This window comes from Anastrepha obliqua, chromosome 4 (genome assembly GCF_027943255.1).
Source record: "Anastrepha obliqua isolate idAnaObli1 chromosome 4, idAnaObli1_1.0, whole genome shotgun sequence".
NCBI lineage: Eukaryota > Metazoa > Arthropoda > Insecta > Diptera > Tephritidae > Anastrepha > Anastrepha obliqua.
This window is the reverse complement of record NC_072895.1, coordinates 80896959-80924487: the sequence shown is the minus strand read 5'-3', so window position 1 is coordinate 80924487 and position 27529 is coordinate 80896959. Positions and strand designations below refer to the sequence as shown.

Here is a 27529-nt window from a genome sequence, read left to right as displayed (position 1 = left end):
TTTTTCATTTCCATCAGGTGACCAAAGTAATTTTTGTAAGCCTCAATTACGAACGGTGTCACATTTATACTCTCCGCAAATAAAACAAAATTGATTCTACCGTATTGATTGAGCCAAAGAATCTTTCCGTCGATTGCTATTTCTGTCTCATGCAATTCAGGGAGATTTTACAAAAAATTAAACGAACTCTTGGTCGAATCGGTTGCCGCTGTATATCAAATTTTCATACTCCATAGTTGGAGTAGCAGTAAAGAACTTGGAATCGGCCGGAGCGCTAGTTGCGATATTATTCGTGTATACGCACTTTAGCAGGTAGGCGGGTGATAACGCGAAAACCAAAATGGATTGAAAGTCTTGAAAATACAGGTTAGCGACACTGGAAAGGCCTAAATAAATTCTAACCTTATCAAATATATAAAAATCGGAAGAGGTTCAAAACCACTGAGATCAACCATAACAGTAAAAATGTAGATTTCTGTTGTCTGTATGTACTTTAAAGTTTTGCCTTGCACATTTTTACTATTAAAGGAAAATTCGTAGTATTGTTAAAATCTCTGTTTCCGTTTTCCTTTTACGAATCGTCTGATTGTTATGACAGCGTTCGAAGCGTCCATTTGGCCATAAAAGTTTTCAAAGCCAAGTAAAACAAGTACAGCAGCAAAGCCAGCCTATATTGGGCCAGCATCTTTAGCGAAGAAAAGCATTACCAAGTAAGATGGACATCAGTAAATGTCGAAGTTTGTAAGGAAATTTTGATTTCGTGCTTGACTTATATGGGAATTAACATCGGATAGAAAACTTGTATTTATTTATTATTATTATATCTAAAGTATATCAAGCAAAAATAATCCCAAAATGGGACCTAAGACAAAATCAAAAGTTAGAAATTCGTTGCGCAGTTTTGTTAATGGGATTTATTCTCTTTGTGTTTTTTGAAATTCGACTTTTTCTTTTTATAGTACATTAGTGATATTATTACTAATTCTTACTCGGAATTGAGTTTTATGATGTAAATTGCTTAAAATTCGTAATTCAGTTATTTCATGTGCTTCCTTGGAACAGAATACTTATGAATGTGCACCAGTATAATGACCTTTTCCACCTTTTTAACTTCATCCCATTACATTTCGAGCTTTACGTAGAATTAAATATTCAGAATATATTTTGATACAATTGCTTGTGTTTATGTATTTTCATATGAAATGGTACTACATATATCGGGTGTTTTTTTATTTACATGAGAACTATAGATATCGATTACTATGGTTTGGCAGCTGGCAACAAAAAAATAAATCTGTTTGCAAAGGTCATGCGCTGGCGGCATCATTGGTCCTTAGTTCTTTCGAAATGGAGGTAGGAGCTGCCGTTACGGTGAATAGCTAGAGCTATCGAGCCATGTTGACTAAAATTTTTATTCCAAAAATTATTCAGCTAAACATCGACGTTATTTGGTTCCAACCAAAGGGCACGACGTGCTTCACAGCGCGCTTGACAATCGATTTATTGCAATGTACGAGGGCGGGTCAATAAGTCCGTGACTTTTTGTATTTCTGACCTCTTTACTGAAAAAGAAATACTGCTCCTGTCAACAGGCATCTGTCAGTTGACTCCTGCCAAAATTTGAACGTGCTGCGTCAGTTAGTTTGTGTTTTACAGCTTCCTTTATCAGACTACCCAGTAATTTGAGGAGAAAATGAAAAAAACTGAATTTCGCGTGCTTATTAAGCATTATTTTTTGCGAAAAAAAACCATTACCGAGACCAAAGTTAAGCTTGATAAATACTATAGGGACTCTGCACCATCGATTTCAATGGTAAAAAAGTGGTTTACTGAATTTCGTTGAGGCCGTACAAGCACTGAAGATGCCGAATGTCGTGGACGCCCAGTTGAGGTCTCTACACCCGAAACCATCGAAAAAATTCACGATATGGTGATGTCCGACCGAAGATTGAAAGTGCGAGAGATTGTAAAAACCGTAGGGATCTCGCATGGTTCAGTGGTTTCAATTTTGAATGATCACCAGAGCATGAGTAAGCTTTCCGCAAGATGGGTGCCGCGTTTGCTCACAGTCGACCACAAACGCAAACGTGTAACAACTTCACAGGAAGGTTTGGCGTTGTTTAATCGCAATATGGAGGAGTTTTTGCACTGTTTTGCAACCCAGTACGAAACAAGGATCCATCACCACACACCAGAGACCAAACAATAGTCGAAGCAGTGGGTTTCTAAGGGTGAATCGGCGCCAAAGAAGGCCAAGGTGGGTTTGTCAGCCAATAAAGTTATGGCGACTGTTTTTTGGGATGCTCGCGGGATAATCCACATTGATTACCTTCAGAAGGGAAAAACAATCAATGGGGAATATTATGAAAACTTATTGGACCGATTCAATAACGTTTTGAAAAAAAACCGACCTCATTTGACCAAGAAAAAAGTTCTTTTTCACCAAGACAATGCAAGGGTGCACACTTGTGCAGTTGCCATGGCAAAAATCCATGAATTGGGCTATGAATTGCTCCCTCATCCGCCTTATTTTCCAGATTTGGCTCCGAGTGACTACCTGAAGAAATGGCTTGGTCGAAAAAAGATTTGACTCCAATGATGATGTGATCTCGCAAACAAAGGCCTATTTTGAGGACCTCGATAAATCATATTTTTTGGAAGGGATAAAAAAATTGGAGAAGCGTTGGACAAAGTGTATAGAACTCAAAGGAGACTACGTTGAAAAATAAAATAATTTATTTATCAAAAAGTCTATGTTTTATTCCAAAATTCACGGACTTATTGATCCGCCCTCGTACAAGCCATACGACTACATTTAATAGAAAAAGTAATACAAAATTGGACTGAACGAATGGATATCATATTCAAAAAATAAATGCGATGAAATTATGAAAAAATAAAAAAACTAAAAGGTTTTAAGAAAACCAAAAAATCCAACAACATTTCTGTTTTTTATTATCATTTTAAGCCCTTAAAAAAACACCTGATACAAGTATATCGCCTAAATTCTCTACAAAATAACCATACAGTGTGTGTTTGTCAGATATGGAACCCAAATCATTGCTCTAAATGTACTTTCCCCAGCTGACTTATTAATTTGAATGCCTGCAGTGAACTGAAAGGAATTACAATAAGTTGTTGCCATGGTGGTATACGGGAAAGTTTTTAAGCTCTAGTGCCGACACTCATTTGGTCTAAGGCCAATTTATGCACACGATATCACTCTCAATTACAATGTGAAGAGACAAATTGTTCATCATAAATTTTCATTCATCACTCCCCCCTAAATTGTATGGCCGTAGGGGCACACTGCATATCTTTGCTGGTAGTTTATTACCTAAAGTTTTTGCCAAGTGTTACAGATTTGTGCTGACATTAATCAAAACAGAAAAAAATTTGGAGCGAAACTGGAAAATATGTAATCCAAAATGAATGTGGCTAAAATAGAAATAAAACGAATAGCGTCGTTAATGAAAACGTTTTCATCACCGTAAATACTTAGGAGTTGAGGGAAAAACCACACACTTCTACTAAATATAAGTATGGACATAACTCATAAAGTAGATTCAATTCGAAGAAGAAAATAATTTGCAGATAAAGTTAGGTTAAAGTTGTTATTACACATTTTTAAGAATTTTTTTTCATATATGACACAAGTTCGGAAGGCTTTTAAAAGAGGAAAATGCAAAACAAGAAAAAAAATTTGGCCAAAATTATACCTGATTTTTAGCGACTTTAAGGGGGAACGCTACTGTGGGGGGTCAAAAAATAGTCGATTTTTGGGAATTTTTGTTTTGTAAGTAGAAATCATTATTCGAGGATCGCACAAAGGCAATTTATTATATATGTATTAAACTATGTTGATGTAAATTTTTATTAAAAAATATTGAAAATTTACAAATTTATGTAAATGGACGTAACGAGTTAAAAAAATATGACGTCATCTTGTGGCAGCGATACAGCAGTGAATAATCATCTGAAATCAAAAAACCAGACATTTTAGTAATCTACACAATAGTGGCTCTCGTTGTAGGTAACCGTTTTTTTTTTTGACCAAATGGTGGTTAAAATTGAATTTCAATGTGTTTTTGTCACCATTGTTTTGATTTTCAACAGGCCCAAAAAAATAGTTATTTTCAAAATTTTGAAAACCGGCTACGTACAACGATACAACTTTGAAAAAAAAAAAACAAAATTAAAATCGCTTCATTAGTCTTCGAGAAATCGTTGCCACCGTATCAAATAAAGTCGTTTCGAGAAAACCACGTTTGAAATAAAGCATCGTATCGTAAGCGCCACGGGGCCGAGCCGACGGGTGCTCACTTAAGTGCACATAGAATCGGGAATAAAGCGAATTTTGCTTTTTTACCACATTTTCTTGAGTAAGTTATACTAACAATTTATGCAAAAACAAAAAAAGCGATTTTTTTGAATTTTCGCAGTGGCGTTCCCCCCTAAAACTTACACTTTATTTTACTAAAATGGAATAGGCTATAAAACTGCATACCCAGAAATTTTCTAAAAATTCCGATTATAAATGTTAATGATAATTTCTTGAAATTTGTTAATTTTTTTGACTTGTGTACGAACTTTGGAACTTTGACTTATAAGGTTTTTATTAAACAATGCTCCATATTTTTATAAAAGCTTTACGAATAAAATATTGCGAATATTGTAAAAATATAAAGTGACTTTATTATTAGAACACAAGTTTAGATATGCATTTGAAAATTTTACCCTGACATAATTGGCGCCTACATCCTTTGTTGGGAATTCGGCCGAGCTCCTCCTCCCATTTATGGTGAGTGCCTTGTTGTTGTTCGACAAATGAAGGGACCTAGAGTTTAATGCCGCCTCCGAACGGCACATGATTTTATATGAGTACTCAGCCTACCGAGAGTGACCACTTTCAGAAAGCATTTACTCGATTATTTCGCTATTTCGTGCCTACAGCGAGCTTCGAACCTGTGTACTACCGAATGGAAATATACTGTTATTAACACACGCTACAATGGTGGGGCTTAAACAAATTGTTTTAAGGTTTGGAAAAATTAAAGATATAACCGCAGTGCTTAGTTTCGCTTTAACCATGTGCTCACAATTTTTTTTAAATAATGGCTAGCTTTGATATAGGCCTATAATTTCTAACGTCATTTTTATTGCGTAATGTAAGAGAGCTTCCATGCGTCAATGAAACTCCCCGACTATAAAGATTTTTTGAATATAACTTTCAGGGGATAAACCAAGATTGGACAATTTTTTATCAAAACTCAGCATAAGTTTGAGAGGAAGATTTCAGTTTAAGTAAAAAAAAAAACAATAAATAATTGGCGCGTACACTTCTGTTAGGTGCTTGGCCGAGCTCCTCCTCCTATTTGAGGTGTGCGTGTTGATGTTCTTCCACAAATGGAGGGACCTACAGTTTTAAGCCGACTCCGAACGGCAGATATTTTTATGAGGAGCTTTTTTCATGGCAGAAATACAATCGGAGGTTTGCCAATGCCTGCCGAGGGGTGACCGCTATAAGAAAAATGTTTTTATTAATTTTATTCGAACCAACGATCTCTCTGTGAATTCCGAATGGTAATCACGCACCAACCCATTCGGCTACGGCAGTTTAAGTAAAGCATTACTAATATTCTCAAGACAAAGAAAAATAGTTTCAAAGCTCAAGGCCAAATCTATCAGAAAAAAAGTTGCACAGAAGACCAAGTTCTTCATCAACAAAATTTATTTATTTATTTATTTTTTCTTGAATTAAAGCTCAACTCCAATAGATTACTAATGCTTAAAGCTTAGCATTAGTCACAACTCAAAAAGTGTATCCCCAGATTAAGACTTGACTTGAAAGTCTCTCGTGAGCTAGAGAATATACCTCAATTTTTACAAATTTGGATAGACTGCATTTCACAACGTGTAAGTGGTTCATTACGACTAAACTTTGTCTTGTAATAAGGTAAATGGAACATATTGGAGAGTCTAAGGTTACGAGTGGGATAATTAAAAGTGTTAGTTCCAGTAAGAAGTGACATTTGATAAGATTCGTGACTACAAGTATGCACCTCATAAACATTACCGATGAAATTTTTCTTCTAAAGTTGGCAATGCTAACAAAAGGCAGGCAAACTACAAAGCCAACGAAGGGAATGAATTGCAAATCTAGTGAAACGTTTCTAAACCTTCCCAATTCTTGAAGATTAACCCCTATAGAATGGATACCAGATAATGCTGCAATGTCAATGATCTGACAAGAAAAAAATAAAAATTATTCAGCGTAGAAAGATCGTGGAACTTCTTTGAACTCCTTACTATAAAACCGAGCATAGATATAGGCTTGGAAATCATAAAGTCTATATGTTTGGGAAACGACATTTTCGATTTAAATTGGGGGTTATAAATTTTTCTTTTCATACATTTTCGTGAGGGTGGTAGTGCTTAACTTGTAATCGAAATCAATCGTAACTTTGCGTCTACTGAAGGACAAGTCCTGGCATTTACCAGCATTAAGAGGTACGAAGTTATCATTACACATAGCTTCCAATCATCTGCAAACATCAGACAACGCAAATATTTGGAATGTCATTAACAAAGGTTAAGAGAAATAGTGGCCCGAGATGGGACGCCTGAGGTAACCTTGATGGCACCAGATTTTATATAGTTTATATTTATATATACATATTTTTATTATTGTTGTTCTCTTAAGTAAGCTAGGTGTTTCAAATTTTTTTAAGACAAATATTGCGAATAAACTTAAATTCATAATAGTAGATCTTCTCTTAACAAAGCCGTGCTGATAAGGCAATATGAGATCTGAAATTTTGAATATAATCAAATCATTAAACAGTTTTTCAAAGAGTTTAGGTATACTAGAGATTTTGTTGATCGGGTGATAGTTTTGGGCATCCGACTTGCAGACTTATGTATCGCTATGATAAAATATTTTTTCCAATTATGTAAATTTAAAAACTCAGAAAATAAATTTAAAGCTTCACTTGAGCTTCGCGCTTGACTATTATATAATAATACTAGATTCTAGTAGTTCCAGAAGGTTTTGGGATTTGATTTAATATTCAACTCAATGTTATGAATTTTAGTGAGATGTATTCAAATAGTTGACATTTTTTAACGTTCGTTTATATTCTTTAACAAAATACAAAAGATTTTTAGTAGATTTAAACTTCTTGAAATAGTTATTTTAGGGTTAAATAAAAATATATATTTAAAACCCGTTTACTTATATACTGCTAGCTTTAACCCGCGGCCCCGCTCGCGTAGGAATAGTTTTGAGGGATTTAGGATATGTATATAAAAGAATTACAAACAATAATTTCATAGAAAATATTTTTTTATTAATAACCATAATATTACAATAGCCGGCATCCGTTGCTATGCCTCGTTGAATAAAATAAAAGCAACAAATCAGAGAAATATCAAGAAGAATTATTTTTATTAATTTTCTGTCTCAAACGGTTTCTGAACTTTGCATTTGGGTCATAGTTGAACAGCTTATGCGGATTATAAAGTCTAGAGTGTGCTATAAATAGTGGGAAATAGGAAAAACTAAGATTTTTTAGATTACATTTAAGCAAATATTCGATTATTAGTGACGAATGAGAGTGGTGGCGCGGCCTAGGGGCTGTGGGAAGGGAGTTCCATCATAAAAACATGCCTATAACCTTCATTGGATGAAAATATGAATGTATAAAAATTTTTCAGTCATTTGGTGTTGCCGTTTCGTAGTGATGCGCGGACAACGTACAGACATTCACCTTTATAGTATAGATATTTTCAAGTTAAATTGTGGCAAAATAATGAATATCTAATATTTAAATATGTGCACACCGCACATATGCATGTATCGTATGTAGTATACGCATATCTGACCACTCAACATTTTTTTCCTATACCGATCAACAGTTTAGCTTCGACGGCCTCTAGAGAACAACATTCTTTAAATAGCTACGAGTATTATCAATCAGATTATGGGAAATTTGTTTTTAGCCTACTTAATGTACATTTATTGACAGATAGTCAGTATTATAATACTTCTGAAACTTTCGGCAATCATCGGTAGTAAAGTAAATATTCGTTTGCGTCTGACTACTGACTATTTTCGGTTTTCTCTGCTGACGCTCGGATATTTATTGCATTTGATAAGCTCAACTGAATTACGGAAAATAACAAAGCAGAACGAAAATAAGCTGCTAAGGATGGAATAAATACTCGCATTACATAGGTATTTAAGTACACTCATTTATAAATATTTCTTTCGACTCAGCTTAAATAGTAAAAACGACATAGAAGTAGAAGTATGTAATACCGATGCGTCAACTAAAAGACAATTGAGGTGCATAAATAATATTGTTGCATCTCGTCATATTTAGTAGTAAGGAGATTTTAATGATTGTTATTTAAATTTATATGTGGGACTGACTTGAATTTTATAAATATTAGAAAATAAGTAGTTATTTTCATGGAGCGTTTTAATTTGCTGTTGTTGTTGTTGTTGTAGCAACATAATATGTACGAAGAATGCTGCTGGAGTGACAGTCTTTGGCCGGATATAAATCCGGGTCGTTCAGGTAACGTAGAACCGACTGTCGTGGCAACGGATTTGCTGTTGTAGTTAGTTGTAGTGCCAGGAGCCAACTAAAACTAATCGTCCGACACGGCGCGCAAAAAAGGAAAAGGAATCTTTTGTTTGTTACTTCTGTTTACATACATACAAATAGGCCGCCTTGCCACGCTTGTGAAAATTAAGTAAAAAGTAAAGCAGGCGATCGATTCTCATTCTGTGTAAATGCGAAGTGAAAAGAATTATCGTTTTCACAGACACTTCGCACTCTGTCTTTTCACAAACGAATATTTTGCGATGCTCGTTTCTGCTATGATAAAAGTGTTCCATTTTCACTGTAGCCACGAAACTTTTGCAAGTACGGTATTCAAATTTCAAATGACATTTGTTTTGAAGCTGGAGTAAATTTGACGAAAATATGCCGCAAGAAATTATTTTGCTTGATTTAGAGCAAAGAGTTCATGATGATGATGACGAATTTAATAATATTTTGAAAATAATTTATTATTTATAGGAATTTGTTGATAGCGCTGACGTTAGTTCCCCTACAAATATTTCAAGTCGTGATATTTTGAACATTGTAAAAAGACAACTTTTGCAAGCAGTGGAATATGCTTTTGCCAGTAACTTTCAATGATAAAATTTATTCATGTTTATTTATTTTTTTCCATTCGTTTTTAACAAAAACATTTGTTCATAAGTTGCATTAGTTTAAAACTATTGTTTAAAGGTATTTGAATTGTACCAAAATATTTATGCTTGAAATAAAAATACCTCAAATAAGTTCCTTTTCTTTGGTAAGAAATATTAATTATAAATATTAACTGTTCATAGATGCATACAGGTGGTCCGGTGTTTTTTTTACAATATTTCATGTTTAATTGATTTTCGTTAACTTAATATAAGGTTGTCAAAAAAGTCTTGCGGTATTTTTATTGAATTTTCAATTGTTCATAAAATTGGTTATAATAATGCGATTTAAGTCAAATATGCGCCGTTTTGTTCGATGACGAGTTCCCAACGAGATGCCAACTTCATAATGCCCCTCTTATAGAAGCTCGCTTCCCTATTGTCAAAAAACTCGGAGAGCCAATTTTCACAGGACTCTCTTGAGGACAACTTCCGACTACCAAGCTCGTTCGCCATGGACAGAAATAGGTGGTAATCACTTGGTGCGAGATCCGGACTATATGGTGGATGCAAAAGAACCTCCCATCCGAGCTCCCGGAGCTTCTGGCGCGTCACCAAAGATGTGTGTGGCCTGGCGTTGTCCTGATGGAAGACAATTCGGCCTCTGTTGATCAAAGATGGCCTCTTCTGCATGAGTGCTGCATTCAAGCGGTCCAGTTGTTGGCAGTACAGGTCCGAATTAAGCGTTTGGCCATAGGGGAGCAGCTCATAGTGGATGATTCCCTGCCAATCCCACCAAACACACAGAAGATCCTTCCTGGCCGTCAATCCAGGCTTGGCCACCGTCTGGGCAGCTTCACCGCTTTTCGACCACGATCGTTTGCGCTTCACGTTGTCGTAAGTGACCACCTTTTCATCGCCAGTCACCATCCGCTTCAAAAACGGGTCGATTTTGTTGCGATTCAGAAGCGATTCGCATGCATCCATATGGGCAAAAATGTTTTTTTGCGTCAAGTCGTGTGGCACCCATACATCGAGCTTCTTTTTGAATCCAAGCTTCTTCAAATGGTTTATAACGGTTTGATGACTCTTGCCCAGCTCTTGGTCGATGCTACGGCTGCTACTATGCCGGTCTCTTTCGATCAATTCAGCGATTTTATCGCAATTTTTGACGACAGGCCTTCCGGACCGTGGCGCATCTTCGATCACCTCTGCACCAGAACGAAAACGTTGAAATGGTGCGGTGGAAATGGAAACTGTATCGGGCCCATAAACTGCACAAATTTTATTGGCAGCATGAGATGCATTTTTGCCTTTATCGTAGTAGTACTGTAAAATATGCCGTATTTTCTCTTTATTTTGCTCCATGTTTGCGACGCTATAGCTCACGAACGACTAAAAGCAAACAACAATTAATCAAACACGTGTTAGCACGTGAAAAGAGCTTTCCAAAAAGCTCTAGCGTGAACCGATTCGACGAATACAACTAGAACTACGCGCTTGCAAAGACAAGCTTGCGGAAATACCGCAAGACTTTTTTGACAACCTTATATATTATTAAGTTAATATATTAGTTGGTGTTGGTGGTAAGGGGGTGTCCCTTAGCAAACCCCCAACAAAATGCGCGCACGCCCACAAACAACTTTCCGCACGTTGCAGCTAGAACTCCACCCGATAAAGTGTGCGGAGAAAAGTAGACTTTGATAGTGCTTTTGTTACTAAAAAAGATCTGAAAAATTATCATATTAGCCTATGACAGTTTTTCAAATAAATACGGAAACATAATTTAAATTCAATTTACGAAATGAACAAAAAGCTAGAATATAGTGTGAATTAAAAAATTAAAAAAGGCAGTTTAATTCAAGAACTTAAAAATCAAGTCGAAAACGCAAGGAGATCAAAGACTCGATTTGATATTCACTTTTATAGAAGTAGAATTCATTCTACCACAATAACTATATAAATCCTAGTTTAAAGCTTTGTGCAAGTTAAGAAAAAACATCTCGTGTTTTCATCGAATTCTTCAATTTTTTCAACAAAATTTTAGGAAGCTTTTCGGTCAAATAGAGTTTTCTAGACACTCAACTATACTCGCTCTTGCACGTTTGCCACGGGCCACCTTCTTCATTTTTTCACACACAAATTGCCATTGAAAAGACAATTTTCATATGAAAATATTTTGCCGCTTCTTTTGATTTTTTCACGTAATGCGAATCGATAGTGTAATGAAAACGGGGAAAAACTTTTTCATTTCACATTTACACAGAACGAGAATCGACCTCCAGTAAACATAATAGGGGTACTCACACAAATTTCAAAACTTTGGTGGTTTGTTAGTCGGCAGTTCGGAAATGAGTTTTGCTGTGAACGACTTTTTCATTTATTTGTGCTAGTTTGGTAAAGATCTTTCGCAGTAGCCGAACTATTTGCAAATTACCCTCGTTTCATGCACTTCAAGTAAATATTCTTGAAATATTAAATTTTTAACTGTACATATTTACTTCCTTCACTTCTTTAAGTTGTAAACTTAAACTTCGTGCCTGATTCTCAAATGCTAAATGCCAATTGTCAAACAGCTGTTTATCATTTTACCTGATACCGCTTAAATTGCCAGGCTTGCCACCGCGGCGCTTTGTTACTTAGCGCTTAGGTGCTTTCGCTGGATTTACAGAAACAAAATAAAGCAATACTGCCGAGAATCGAAGCAAAGAGCTCGATGTGAAGACTACCAATTTGACAGCAGTAGTTTTGCATGAAGTTATAGACTTAAGAAAGGTAGATAATATGATCTGAGCAGCCGAAGCAAAATTGTGAGAGTAACTTTCGCTGCTACGTCATAGGCAACTTTTTTTTATTAACGATTCTTATTCATTTTGTAGAAGCGTCGTACAAAATTGCACCTAGGATATATAAAAGGATGAAATTTAAATTTCAAAGGTTGAGCTAAGAAGCACCAAGTGATTTGGTAACTCCTAAACCACTCAGGCTAAAAAGCGCATTGTATTTAAAGCTCTGGAAAGTAAAAGGGTAGATAGTCAAGGGGGAAAACCGAGAAGTAACGGAAGGTAAAAGATAGGTTAGAATAGAGGTAGTTAGTAAACCTGTTCTCATCAAATCGGAACCCAAAATTCGTAACCTATTCGCTCTACATAAAGTCTGCTACCGCTGCACGTTTTAAACGTTTTTCAGAAGAATTCAACCGAAGTAGTAGTATAGTAAGTTCTATGCTGCGTCGTTGACATGATTTTTTAGTCGTTGTTTGTGAGCTATGGCAAATTGTTTTGTTACTTACACAGCAACAGGCGTGATACAAAAGGAAATTGACAACAAAAATTATTGTGTTGCGGTCTATATTAACGTGGCTAAGGCTTTTGACAGGACTATTGCGCAAATTAAAAAAAATACCTCCAACTGACTATTATCTAATAGGTCTATGAATAAGTTCGTGCGGTTTTTTTTCGAAATTTGAATTTCGGATCATTCCCATGGCTTTTAAACGTTTGGAAATGGTTGATTGATCAACTCCCAAAGTTTTTGCAACCTCTTCTTGCGTTTGAGCCGGATCTTGATCGAGCAATTCCTCCAATTCGGTATCCATGAACTTTGGCGGCGCGGCCAAAATCACCACTTTTAAAGCGTGCAAACCACTTCTGGCACGTTCGCTCAGCTAGAGCATGCTCACCATAAACTTCCGCCAAGATACGATGACTTTCGGCTGCTTTTTTCTTCATATTAAAGAATTCCCCGCAAAAACACATTATTTGGCACGAAATTCGACATTTTCAAGTGTGGTAAAAATATTGTTGTTTACGCTTCAAATAAAAAACTTATACTGACGTTTGTGTCTTACGACAGTAGCTCTCCAATGAATGTTTGGAAATGTGGATCGATGGAATAATAATCAAGTTACGCCATCTGTTGTAAAACCGCACGAACTTATCCATAGACCTATTACTTTTGCGGAGTTGCCTTAATGACGGATATTTTTATGTTAAATTTAGGCTCGCGACTTTTACTAGGTAATAAATTGAAAACCTACAAAACTCTTATAACTTCAATCTAAAAATACGGCATCGAACTATGGGGAACAGCAAGCAAATCAAACCTTAAAATAATGCAACGACTACAATCAGAAATCTTAAGCACTATCGCAAACGTAGGCTGTTACATAACCAGAAGATATACACAGGGACCCTAAAATTAAATTTATTGAAGACATCATTTGAGAATGCAGCAAAAATCATATTCGTAGGCTACTAATACACACAAACCAAGAAATGCTGAAAATTCAGCAAAGACAAACACGAATAACTCCAACAGCCTTAGCAGATACTACTTATACATCAATAAAATAGATATTAGCTATAATTCTTGTGTGAACCTATTTTGCGTCTTATGTCATATAATTCTTATAAGTCTCATCCCTCTTATGCTGTAAAAAGAAATGCACTTTAAATAATGATTTAATGTTACACTTATATTTAATAACTGTTATAAAAATTACTAAGTGTTGAAATTTGACAGATGTAATGAATTGAAAAAGAAAAAAAATAAATTAATTAAAAAAAAAAAGATATACAACTTTAGTAACAGTTGGTATGCCAAGTCCACGATGAAGGTATGGTGCGTTTACTACGCTCCGCAGGATTTTATTTTACAGACGTAAGATAGAGGTGATGTATTTTTGGCCATCGCATTTTCAAAATTGTGTACCGAAAGTGCATATACTGGCCTTAGTGTTTGTTTGTAAATAAATAATTTGTTGCAGGTTGATAAGCGTGAGTGCCTGCTAATGACTTAATATAGCTTATTCAATTTCGAGTCAAGATTTTATCGTTTTTTCTTGACATGAGCCCAAATATTTGACATGAGCCCAAATATTTTATCGACGTATCGATGAAGATTGACTTCTAAGTAGCGTTTTTCAGGGAAAGACTATATGTACTGGCTTGCTTTTGCTTGGCTTTATTCGCTATTTGTTAGCCAATGAAGCAACAAGGTTAGCACCTGCACGTAGCATTTTCGTTGAATTTTCGATAGTGTCATCGACTGCGAGTATGGTACTGTCATCCATAGATGTTGCAGTTACTTGCTGATTTGCCGATGGTTAGCTCGAGAAAGAAACGACTGGTGCGCTTTGTTAAACTCGGCCAAAATCGCGTAAGCGGTTATCGCGCCAATTAAAAAGAAGAAGAAGAAAGTCGAAATATAGCAGAGCACCCAAAATGCTTCCATGTGTAACGCATGCATTTACATTTTTTAGAGACGAATATGCATTTGCGTGTTTTACGCAAAAGTACCTATCATTAAGATATGACGAGAGCATCTCGCAGGATTGTAGGGACTTGCGCTTTCGGAGGTACCCTTCGCGCCATACTTTGTGGAAAGCTTGCGATACCACAACAAAAAACGGCTGAAAAGTATTTTACCCAAAAAGCTTCTACGTACCTAAAGCTGAGACACTTGCTACATAAGCTAGTCAAATAGACCATGCAATTTTTTTGGCAGATAACGAAGGATTTCAGCCGTGATTAAATCAAATACTGGGGACTTTTAAGCGTCATTTTGCTTATTTCCATACCAACTGGTGTAACTGTAATAATATATTTATCGTACTCAGGGCAATTTCCAATAGGTTCTACCTCATCAGTGCCTTCATTAGGGCTGAAAGTGTTTTCCAAATACTCAGCAAATTGATTCGTTTTTGCTCGCTTATCTTATCCCAGTTTCCCACGTCAATTTTGGTCTATCGAAAAAATTACTCGCTTTCCACAAATCATACTCCGCGCTTTTATTAGCTATGAGTCCAGAAAAAAATCGATTAAATGCATACTTTTTAAAAGTCTTGATCGCTGTATGTACCTGTTTAATTTTTAATTTCCATTTCGTTTTAATCTTTGGACATCGGATTTGCTACCAGTTTTTGCGTAGATTCCGTTTTTCTGCCACTAAGTTTCTGATAAATGGTGGACACTTTTTTCATCAAGTACCTGTTTTGGTATGGGTGTACGGAAATTGTTGCGTAATGAAGTACTGCCTCGCGCTGCTCGCTAGTAGAAATTGCTCTAGCTGAAGTGGAAACTATTTCCAGTCGGTCAAAGCATTGACTAGCATTGCTACCCTTTGGCATTGTGCTGCATCTTTCGATATTAATAAGTGTGCCAGATTGGAGCTGAAGTCAAGACCTGACAGACAAATAGGCGTCTGAATGTTTTTGTAGAGGCAAAAGTCAATTAAACCAAGAATCTTCTTTGTATCCTGTATTCGATGGCCAGTAAGTTGGTTTATCAGTTGAAATTGAGCACAAATGTGTCTGCTCATTTCACACGTCTTCTCACGCTCTTCCAATCAGTCGTTGTTCAGACGACAGTTTTGCGTACTTTTTGTGATATTTGTTTTTCTCAGAGCAAATGCGGAAAAATTCTCAGAATTTTCTTTATTGGTTTTTTAGTGGACAAGTGCTTGTGAAGTTTTACTGAAAAGTATGAGTGAATACCAATGGCGCATATAGGCTTGTATATAGCTGAAGGAAAGCAATTTGTCATTTCGACGAAATCTTGGCAAGATTATTGAAATGAGCGTGGAAATGTGGTTCGCGGCACCTTCTTTTTCCTCATTTTATTTTTGGGAGCTTTATTTGCTTCCAAATCGTTCATTCCCCTTTTGCACTGTAAACTGATTGCTCTTAAATTTACTTTCCCTTTATATCTTTTCTTTCTTTTCTTACACACGCCTAAAAATTGTATAAGCATTACTATCACACATTTTCATTATTCTGCTCGTCAATGGAAGATCCTTGCTGAAAATTCGAGGCTGTCAAGGAAATCCAAAATATATACCTACGTTAGCTTAACTAAAAACTTACACTAACGCTTGAACTTTACAAACACTTGCACAAGTACTCAACTGTGAATAAACTGCATAGTTGCCTTAATTATATGCAATTTGAAGTTACTGAAAATTTCAACATAAATAGTGGCCTTCTTTAAAAAATATGACTGCAAAAACTTCAGAAGAGTTTGGTATACTTCACACCACAATTTACGAGTTAAGTTTGTCTGGTTAAGACTTCGCGCGCGTACTAACAACAAGTCGCAAACATTTCATTGCAGTCGGATGCGCTGTTTGGGAGTACACATCATTCATATATACATACAAAAATACAACTATATATATATATATATATATAATTGGCGCGTACACCCTTTTTGGGTGTTTGGCCGAGCTCCTCCTCCTATTTGTGGTGTGCGTCTTGATGTTGTTCCACAAATGAAGGGACCTACAGTTTTAAGCCGACTCCGAACGGCAGATATTTTTATGAGGAGCTTTTTCATGGTAAAAATTTACTCGGAGGTTTGTCATTGCCTGCCAAGGGGTGACCGCTATTAGAAAAATGTTTTACTTAATTTTAGTGTTTCACCGAGATTTGAACCACATTTAAATGCTAATACCACGTGCATTGCAAAGAAATCTCCGCTAAAATCGTAAAATTTAAAATGCTAACCAAAAATGTATGGTTTTTTTCGGATGAGGGGGCTGGAAATGCCTAGTGCAACGTCAAAGATGCCGTTCCAGCAATGGTATGTCCGGAGACTGAATAACTCCCCCTCATTTGGAACCGTTGCCCACTATGGAACCGCTTTCGCATTACTTCAGAGTGGCGTTCCATATTTCTCATTTTTCTTGTTTCCAACGCATGCATTGGAAGAATGTGTTCAGCAGCATCTTCGTAGGCATGTGCAGCGTTCGCATTTTCCTATTTTTAACAAGTATTTCTGGAAATACTCGTGCCACGAAAGCATTTGGGTTGTATAAAAGTGACTTCACCGAAGCTCCTGTTGTTCCATGTGCCCCGTCAATTTGCCGCGAGTTTCGTTGATCCAGCGGTCATCCAGTCTTAACGTTTCATCCCTTATTTCGTGCACTGAAGGTTTGCTAGCTCTTTCCTCCATTCCCTCTTTATTTAAAGCTGGCCCTGATACTGTGCGTGTTTTGTTACCTGAAAATTAAAATTTTACATAAACGCTAAATTGTTGCGATGGAGAGAATAATGAGGTGGCACCTATTGTGGTATCGTGACTCAAGAATGATAGATTAAAAGGTTTGCTCTTTAATGCTAAGTTTCCACCGCAGCCGCTATCGTGTTCTCTGCCGCTATCGTGTTCTTAGCGCAAACACGAAACAAAACTCCTGTCAAATCCCATACAAAATTAAAACACAACTCCATACCTAAACTCACTTTCAAAGCGTGTTTTGTGGGTTTGCGTCTAATTTAAAGCGTGTTTTGTTGGGTTTGCGTCTAATTTAATTATTAAGTGGTGGCAATGTTGCTCATTTTCCTCATTTATTATTGCATTCTTATCGAAACATGGCAACAATGATTGCAATTTGTCAATATGACATTTGATTGACGGCCGCCGTAGCCGAGTGGGTTGGTGCGTGATCACCATTCGGAATTCACAGAGAGGTCGTTGGTTCGAATCTCGGTGAAAGCAAAATTAATAAAAACATTTTTCTAATAGCGGTCGCCCCTCGGCAGGCAATGGCAAACCTCCGAGTGTATTTCTGCTATGAAAAAAATCTGCTCATAAACATATCATAAAACAAAATGAAATAAATGTATAAAAAAAAAAAAAATTTTTTGTGATTCGAACCAAGGATTTCGGATCGGAAGCCCACATTGCTAGCCGCTGGGCTATCGCGCTGTGCTGTCGCCGCAAAATAATGTATCATAAATCTGCTTACCATACCAAAGACCATACACTTTGCAAACACATTTCGGTGGAAACAGTTGACAGTTCTCCCAAACACAACTCCTGCAAACACGGTGTTTGCTTTTGGTGGAAACGTAATATAACTATGCTACAAAAAGAATTGAGAGGGGAACTTTGTATGCTACGCCACATGGGGGATTCCGCAACCGAATATCACATATTTTCATACACTCGTCCAATCGCGCGTTGTTCAGATGGCAACGAAGTGTCATTGGTTGTTTTTTTTTTTCAGTTCAGAGTGGCATTTTGAGCCTTTTTTAATTAGTAAACTTTTATTTTTAACTTACAATTTTGGTAGCTTTAAATTAAACAAAAACCAAACTTACACAGAGAAAGTGCGAAACATTTCCAGGGAAAAGCATTATCAAAAACTACCGGGAATTAAAAGAAAAGAAATCTGCTTAAAAATTCTTAAATTTTTCCGTAAATTCGTCGAAGATTTATAAAACTTGTATAAAGTTAAGAACTTGGATCAATATGGTCTTTATTTTGGAATGAAGAACAATAAATTAAAAAATATATATATGTAAATATAGATACCACATGGGCTGAAAAGTCCCTGTCCTAACAAAGAAAACACTTGTTTTATTCTTTGTTCTAGTTTTATTCATCAATGCAATTTCCATCAAGAACAACGCACTCATTCCAGCGCCGCTCTAACATTTCAATACCACTTTTTAGAATGATTTATTTTTGACGTGATAACGTCTTATAATTCGATTTAACAGGCTGCACGCACGAAAAAATGTGTCGTTACCTTGCTCATTACTGTTCATATGTAGTTACCTTGCTCATATTAGTGTTACCTTGCTCATTACTGTTCATATGTAGTTACCTTGCTCATATGTAGTTACCTTGCTCATATTAGTGTTACCTTGCTCATATGTAGTTACCTTGCTCATATGTAGTTACCTTGCTCATATGTAGTTACCTTGCTCATATGTAGTTACCTTGCTCATATGTAGTTACCTTGCTCATATGTAGTTACCTTGCTCATATTAGTGTTACCTTGCTCATATGTAGTTACCTTGCTTATATGTAGTTACCTTGCTCATATGTAGTTACCTTGCTCATATGTAGTTACGTGAGCGTATATATGTATGTATGTATATGCGCAAATGTACATATATAAATTCACGTATTTGTATTTGCATATGCCTTCTTATTGATTATTATTAATTTGATTCACTTGAAGAATTTAAAATAAAACCAAGTTTGTTAATAATACCTGTTGTTTTAATGTTATTATTATTATTTTTTTATTATATCTGAAGGAAAAAATGTATGGTAATATTTACCATATCTATACTAATATTATAAAGAGGAAAACTTTGTTTGTTTGGTTGTAATGAATAGGCTCAAAAACTACTGGACCGATTTTAAAAATTCTTTCACCATTCGAAAGCTACATCACGAGTAACATGGATTATATTTTATTTTGGAAATAGGGCTCGAGATATAGGTCAAAACGTGGACCCGGGTAACCTTCGGATGTGTATGTACAATATGGGTATCAAATGAAAGCTGTTGATAAGTGCTTTAATACGGGGTAATTTTCATACCTATTGATGACTAGGGTCTGGAAATATATGCCAAAACGTGGACCCGCCGTGTCTTTGCACCGAATTAAACCAAACTTACACACATTGTTAAGTAGGTATTGAAGATGATTTCCGTATAGTTTGAATACCTATTGGTAGATAGGGTCTCGAGATATAGGTCAAAACGTTGACCCGGGTAACCTTCGGATGTGTATGTACAATATGGGTATCAAATGGAAGCTGTTGGTGAATGCTTTAGTTCAGAGTATTTCCATCCGCTCCGTGACTAGGGTCTCGAGATAGAGACCAAAACGTGGACCCTAGAATGTGTTTGTACAATATGGATATCAAATGAAAGCTGTTGATAAGTGCTTTAATAGGGGGTAATTTTCTTACCTATTGATGACTAGGGTCTGGAAATATATGCCAAAACGTGGACCCGCCGTGTCTTTGCACCGAATTAAACCAAACTTACACACATTGTTAAGGAGGTATTGAAGATGATTTCCGTATAGTTTGAATACCTATTGGTAGATAGGGTCTCGAGATATAGGTCAAAACGTTGACCCGGGTAACCTTCGGATGTGTATGTACAATATGGGTATCAAATGGAAGCTGTTGGTGAATGCTTTAGTTCAGACTATTTCTATCTGCTCCGTGACTGGGGTCTCGAGATATAGGTCAAAACGTTGACCCGGGTAACCTTCGGATGTGTATGTACAATATGGGTATCAAATGAAAGCTGTTGATAAGTGCTTTAATACGGGGTAATTTTCATACCTATTGATGACTAGGGTCTGGAAATATATGCCAAAACGTGGACCCGCCGTGTCTTTGCACCGAATTAAACCAAACTTACACACATTGTTAAGTAGGTATTGAAGATGATTTCCGTATTGTTTGGGTACATATTGGTAGATATGGTCTCGAGATATAGGTCAAAACGTGGACCCGGGTAACCTTCGGATGTGTATGTACAATATGGGTATCAAATGGAAGCTGTTGGTGAAAGCTTTAGTTCAGAGTATTTCTATCCGTTCCGTGACTAGGGTCTCGAGATAGAGACCAAAACGTGGACCCTAGAATGTGTTTGTACAATATGGATATCAAATGAAAGCTGTTGATAAGTGTTTTAATACGGGGTAATTTTCATACCTATTGATGACTAGGGTCTCGAAATATATGCCAAAACGTGGACCCGCCGTGTCTTTGAACCGAATTAAACCAAACTTACACACATTGTTAAGTAGGTATTGAAGATGATTTCCGTATAGTTTGAATACCTATTGGTAGATAGGGTCTCGAGATATAGGTCAAAACGTTGACCCGGGTAACCTTCGGATGTGTATGTACAATATGGGTATCAAATGGAAGCTGTTGGTGAATGCTTTAGTTCAGACTATTTCTATCTGCTCCGTGACTGGGGTCTCGAGATATAGGTCAAAACGTGGACCCGGGTAACCTTTGGTTGTGTATGTACAATATGGGTATCAAATGAAAGCTGTTGATAAGTGCTTTAATACGGGGTAATTTGTTATGTTATGTTATGTTATGTTATGTTATGTTATGTTATGTTATGTTATGTTATGTTATGTTATGTTATGTTATGTTATGTTATGTTATGTTATGTTATGTTATGTTATGTTATGTTATGTTATGTTATGTTATGTTATGTTATGTTATGTTATGTTATGTTTTGTTATGTTATGTTATGTTATGTTATGTTATGTTATGTTATGTTATGTTATGTTATGTTATATTATGTTATGTTATGTTATGTTATGTTATGTTATGTTATGTTATGTTATGTTGTGTTGTGTTGTGTTGTGTTGTGTTGTGTTGTGTTATGTCATGTTATGTTATGTTATGTTATGTTGTGTTATGTTATGTTATGTTATGTTATGTTAAAGTATATGTTATGTTAATGTTAACTCATTCTCTATATCCATACAAAATATGTATCAAACAAATAAAATTAAAATTTTCTTTTGAAAAATGCAACCATTCAATCAGTATTTTCTTATGACGTTATCACGTTAAACTATCGTCAGTAAACCGACTTTGCAGACAACCTCTTTTTGTTTCAAAATAGGCCTCAGCGATAACCTCTTCATTCTAGCGTGACGTCTTACCGGCGAGCATTTTTTAGATCTGCGAACAGCCAATAGTCGCTGGTAGCCAAATATGGCGCATACGGTGTAGTTTTGTCATTGTTCAGAATCATCAACGTTTTTGTTTTTGGTTAACAGTGAGCAAATGCGTTTTTTGATATCTTTATGAAGTCGGCTAACTCACGCCACTTCATTTTTTGATAATTTAAAATGATTTTGTGGAGTTTTCTGATGTTTTCTGGACGCCTCATTTGGACGCCCATAGCATTGTGCACCATCGGTGTCTCTACGATCACGTTTGGAGTCAGCAAACCAGCGTTTTATTATTGTTTTTGATGGAACCTGCATAACACTTTTCAAGCGATCGCTTCTCTTGAACGTTATTTCTTCTCATCAAAAAGTAGTGTAAAATTAAAATACGAATTGCTTTGAAAATAACAAATGTACCGTCACTCCTAGCACAATAACTTACGAATTAATGAATAGAACATCATGAAATTAAAATAACTTTTTTTAAGGTCATCCATGTGGTAGGCCCGGCACTTTTCAGACCATGTGTGATTTAAAAAAGGAATAATGATTACGAATACGTAAGTAAATAATCGAAACTTGTCAATAGCTCCACATATATTTATTTATAATAATTTCGAGGGGTTTCTAATGGAATATATGTGAGATTTTATTTCGTGCCGAGCAAAAAAAAAAAAAATAAATACAGCAATTTGTAATACCTTCTACTCAAATATGTACGAGACGTTATCAATAAAACAGTCCGCGGATGACATATGGCAAAAATACATTTTCTGTTTTTTGGTAGGACTGTTATAAGCTTACATGGCAAATTTCATTGTGATATGTCACATAGTTTGTTTTCTGTGATACTGTAAACAAGTCAAGCTCGAGTGTGTTCTTCGAATTCTCTTTTATGACTTCAATTGTCTCAAAATGTTTTCCACGGATCGGCAACTTGAGCTTGGGAAACAGGAAAAAGTCACATGGAGCCATATCAGGCGAATACGGTGCTTGCGGAACGATATTAACATTATTTTTGTTCAAATAATCGCGAACAAGACGTGATGTGTGAGCTGGTGCATTATCGTGATGCAAGAACCATGACTTGTTGTCCCACAATTCCTTCCTTTTAAGACGAATGTTCTCGCGCAAACGCTTTAAAACGTTTAAAAATATTCAGCGTTAACCGATCGGCCTTGCGGAAGGAACTCCGAATGCACCACACCTTCGTAATCGAAAAAAACAATCAGCATAACCTTAATTTTTGAGCGGCTTTTTCGTGTTTTTTTGGGTTGATGTACGACCCTCTTTGAACAATTTGTACCACTGGAAAACACGTGCACGCGATAGAGCAGAGTCCCCATAGGTTGCCTGCAACATTTTTAAGGCGTCTGAAGCCGAAATTTTGTTGGAATAACAAAATTTCAAACAAATTCTTTGTTCAACTTGAATTTCCATCGTTAAATGCGAAGAACACACTCGAGCTTGACTTGTTTACAGTAGCACAGAAAACAAACTATGTGACATATCAAGCTGAAATTTGCCATGTAAGCTTATAACAGTCCTACCAAAAAACAAAAAATTTATTTTTGCCATATGTCATCCGCGGACCGTTTTATTGATAACGTCTCGTTCATATTTGAGTAGAAGGTATATCTATGGGCTTAATGTCGTACAATGGACTTAATGTTGTCTGAATGCTAGACTGGCTAGTTTGTCCCGACAAAACAAAAACAGAGTTATCTATAAAGACTATACATTAATACAAAAGATATCTTCTTGATATATTTGTTTAGTGCCCGTCCGCTCAGCCTCGTGTTTGGAGCTTAGCTGAGCTGTCTTTTAGATTAGTGTTACCCATTTTAATTAAATTCTTACAGTGTGCAGAGATGCATTCGAAAGTACTGTTTTTTATTGTCAAAAGCTACTTATACATTTTTGTTTTGTTGAAAATTTTAAAAAATTCATTTGCCTCTCTTAATAATAATAATAATAATTGGCGCTTACACCCTTTCTCGGGGGTTGCTGGAAACCTTTCTTTGTACTGAAATTCTACTTTGAATCAGTGTTTAAAAATGTACGATTTTTTCAAGTGAAGTAAGTGTTACACTTTTTTGTTGATTCGAATAGTGTGTGGAAGTCTCTTTAAAATGGTGAAAACCAGAAAGTCATAATTTGTTTAAAAGTTTGTTAAAAGTAAAAAAAAAAGAAAAGTACAAATACGAAAATACAAAAGCTAACTTATTTTTTAAAACGATTTCTGCGATTTGCATTAACTTTTTCTTATTTATTTATATATAAAAAAAATGTTTTTCACTGCTTCTGTGATTTTATTGATACTGTGATCTATGCTGAAGAAAATAAGCCAAACCGGATTGAAAAATATTAATATTTAAAAAAGTTACAAGGGTTTTTAGAAGTTTAAACTTTAACTGCTGTTTTCTCGAAAACTTGTTTTCGCACATAAAGTACCTTTTCGTAGACCAGGTCACATATATCTAATCATTTTATGCAAACGAGCCCCATTCAAATAACTTTATTCTATATTTCGCTTCAGGTTAAGAAGCCGTAATCTTTTTATGCAAACAAGACATATTCAAAAAAGTTAATTCAATAAACAAACGTGCTTACTAGGGGGGCAAGTAAGTATTATTAAAAGAAAGATATTTTTCGCTCAAAACGTTTCAATTTTCTGTGTTAGAATCTTTGAACTGTCAATCACTTCCTGGACAGCCCGGTGGACACGTGTCTGACTTGTCATTGACTTAACAGCAACACGTAATACCCCACATAATGACTTACAGAAAACAAATAGACGTTGTCTTTAATTATGTGACAAAAATGCTTAAACAGACAAAAGTCCTCACATTTCACTAAATCAGCTAGACCGTGGGTAGAAAAGAAAGAGAGTCTCTTGTCATTGCACTTTAAACGGTTAAGTGATGACAACTGACGGCAAGAAAATAAGGCGAAAGTCTATGTTTACACAGCACATACAATTTTATTAGACATTTTAGCGGGTGGGCCGTTTATGCTGTTCTACTTAGGCTTATCCATTTACATCTTTCATATGTATGTATATATATGTATGTATAAAAACTTCAACAAATCATTCTTATCTGTTTTTGTAATATGCTATATATCTTTATTATCATTCAGCTCACGCCTGCATACCTCACTTCAGAAATCTTTGCCTGCGAGCATTGGATTGTTTACTCACTTTTACTTAAATCTACTGCGAATCTGAATTGAAGAGTACTTATACGCACTGGTGTACCAGTGATTGTGAAACTTGTTTTGCATCCATAAACTTGATAATTCAATAATAATAATTTTAAGAAAAAATAATTTTCGTTATTTGTTTACAAGAGGTAATACATACTCCTGTGTTTATATGTAGTTTACTCTTCTTTTAACATAATAACATTCCCCATTCCAGTATTCCCAAAAATACTTACGTATTCGGGACATTTCGCATCTGTCGCACGCCTAAGAAGACAACAATCAGTGTGCCATTGCCCAGTACGCCCACTATGAAGATTAGCGCGAAAAGTACCGGTACGATGTAAGTTTCTGGTCGCAGCACGTAGGGTACGAATGGTGTTTCCGTGGCCGCGTAATCCACGTCCAACGCTGTACTGTTGTCGTAGTCGGCAAAGTTCGCTGTTGTGCTCATGGTGTGCATCAAATTATCTATAAAACCCACAACTTCACCACTGCCGCCATCGCCTTCATCCTCTAACTTACTGCGAGTTAAGGTGTTGTCCTTGCTGGCGCTTGTGACTGTCGTGGCTACGGCAGCTGCTGTCGTGAGCGTTGCCAACTCCCATAGCGGCAAAGCGTAATTTGTAGAGCTGGAGGAGAGCGAAAGCTTTGGTGTTTCCCCTATTGTTGTATGTTGCAGGCCTTTATTCTGTATTGCGCTTGAATTATAGCTAAGGCTCGCTACGGCACTGTGTGCTAGCGCTGCCACAGCCATAGCGGCATTTGCTGCGCCATAAAATAATATTTGTTTCATTTTGTTTTTGTAACTATGTTTGCTTTTAGTTTTTTGCCCCTATCATGTATAGTTAGTTTACGGTTCGTTTCGATTCGACCACCAGCTGAGTTTTCCGTGGAGGCGTAGAGGGGCCACTTCACTGCAGCGTTTTAGTTCCTTCACTTAATTTGTTGTTGCGTTGCTTCGATGCCATTGTGTGTGCTGTTCATGCCGTTGAGGCTGAAAAGTGGATAAATATTTTGTAATTAATAGGTGACCTGCTGAGTTGGGATGGTAAAGAGTAATTTATTTGCTATTTTTTTAAGAATGTTACAAGTGGAACTATGAAATTTGTGGGTCACACACAACGGCTGCCGTAATGTACATATGTATGTATGTTAAGAAGGCTTAAGAATTTAAAGATAATGTTATTCGCACTTTAGTGCATGCTTGAAAAAAATAGGTATATGAAAACGGAAGGAAAAATATGTATAGCTTTCGAAAGAATGCATATCCACCTCTGTACGAGTATAGCATGTATCAAGTCTAAGATTTAAGCAAACAGTAAAAAATTGGTAAGTGATGGCAGAAGAGAAAACATAATTTTCCCTTAAATACAGTAGAATCCGCCTGTGCGGGTTAGGTTAGGTTAGGTTAGGTTGAGCAGCTGTGATTTGACACCCCTAGGCCTGAATAGTCTCATTGTGATACCATTGGAGCTTGTCCTTTATACTCCTGAATCTTTTCTGAACCTACCTGTGTATTTATTGAATTTTGTTAATTTCGAAACCCCTATTTGAGAGACCTCTTCAATGAGAGCGTGGAAAACCTTTTTTTGCATGTGCATAGGAGGTGTTCCACGGTTTCCTCTTCCTCAATACTTTGGCAGCTTCGAAAAAATCATTATGTGGTACTCCTAGTCTATTTTCATACTTTCCCATTAGATAATGCCCTGTAAGTACGCATACCGTTTTTCTCACATCCTGTCTCCTAAGTTGCGGTAGTGAGTTTGTGCGGTCATGGTTCCATTCAGGCCAAGTTTGCATGCTTATTTCGCTAAAATATTAGCAACATTGATATAGTGTCTATATATTAATAGTTTGCACGTAGCTAAGGGAATTGGTACTAGTGCATTGTCTGGGTGAATATTTCGCGTCGTAACTTCCCTTGCAAGCTCATCTGATTTGCTATTATCTTCTATATTTCTATGACCTTGCACCCAGATCAGGTATATTTTAAAATATTGCGATACTTCGTACAATAATTTGTGGCATTCAGTCATCGTTTTTGACGAGTGTTTTTAGTGATTCTAACGATGGTAGAGCTGCCTGACTATTCGAGTAGACATATACTTCCCTCTTAGTTAGGCTTAAAAGGTTAGGCAGTTCATTTGCCCTTTTCTTATTTATTTGCTGCCATAGTTACCTAGCTGTTAAGCATGTGTCTTCATCTCTCCATGATTTATTGGCCTCTTGGATAACGTTGTTTTTGATTACTAGTTTGATCGTGGTCATAGGTACCCACTATGACACCAACACTGAGTAGTTGAAAAGTGGTACCTTTCCCGTCTAGCTCATCGGCTTTACATTTACCTTTCTCTCACGGCGATAACTTTTGGCAACAAGTACAAGTTCTAAGAGCTCCATTTTTGCATAAGTTTGCTGTTGTTACAAACCAATCTGTTCACAGTAATATTTTCATCAAGAGCAGGCCTACTTACTAATATTCCGTACAGTACAATCAGTCGTACCACTGCAGAATACAACCAGTGCACTATTGTCGGAGATAACCCCCAAGTTAATCCCATGGTTTTCTTGCATGAGTAAAGTGCTGTTGAAGCTTTTGCCACTCTGTCTTCTAAAATTTAATTATAATTTAACTTTCTAGCTCTTTCGAGCACTCGCTCC

At 36.2% G+C, this 27529-nt stretch overlaps 1 protein-coding gene across 3 annotated transcripts in view; it reads right to left on the bottom strand.

The window, feature by feature from the left end:
* LOC129245949 (neuropeptide CCHamide-1 receptor) overlaps positions 1 to 25856 on the bottom strand; it is a 49306-nt gene extending 23450 nt beyond the window's left edge. For 2 of the 3 annotated variants that reach the window (XM_054884404.1, XM_054884406.1), the window contains exon 1: positions 25102 to 25856. In XM_054884404.1, the coding sequence (XP_054740379.1) occupies positions 25102 to 25661 (560 nt within the window). In that variant the 5' untranslated portion in view covers positions 25662 to 25856. The remainder of the gene's footprint in view (positions 1 to 25101) is intronic. The other variant, XM_054884405.1, reaches the window with a different exon arrangement.
* Positions 25857 to 27529: the final 1673 nt, after the last annotated feature.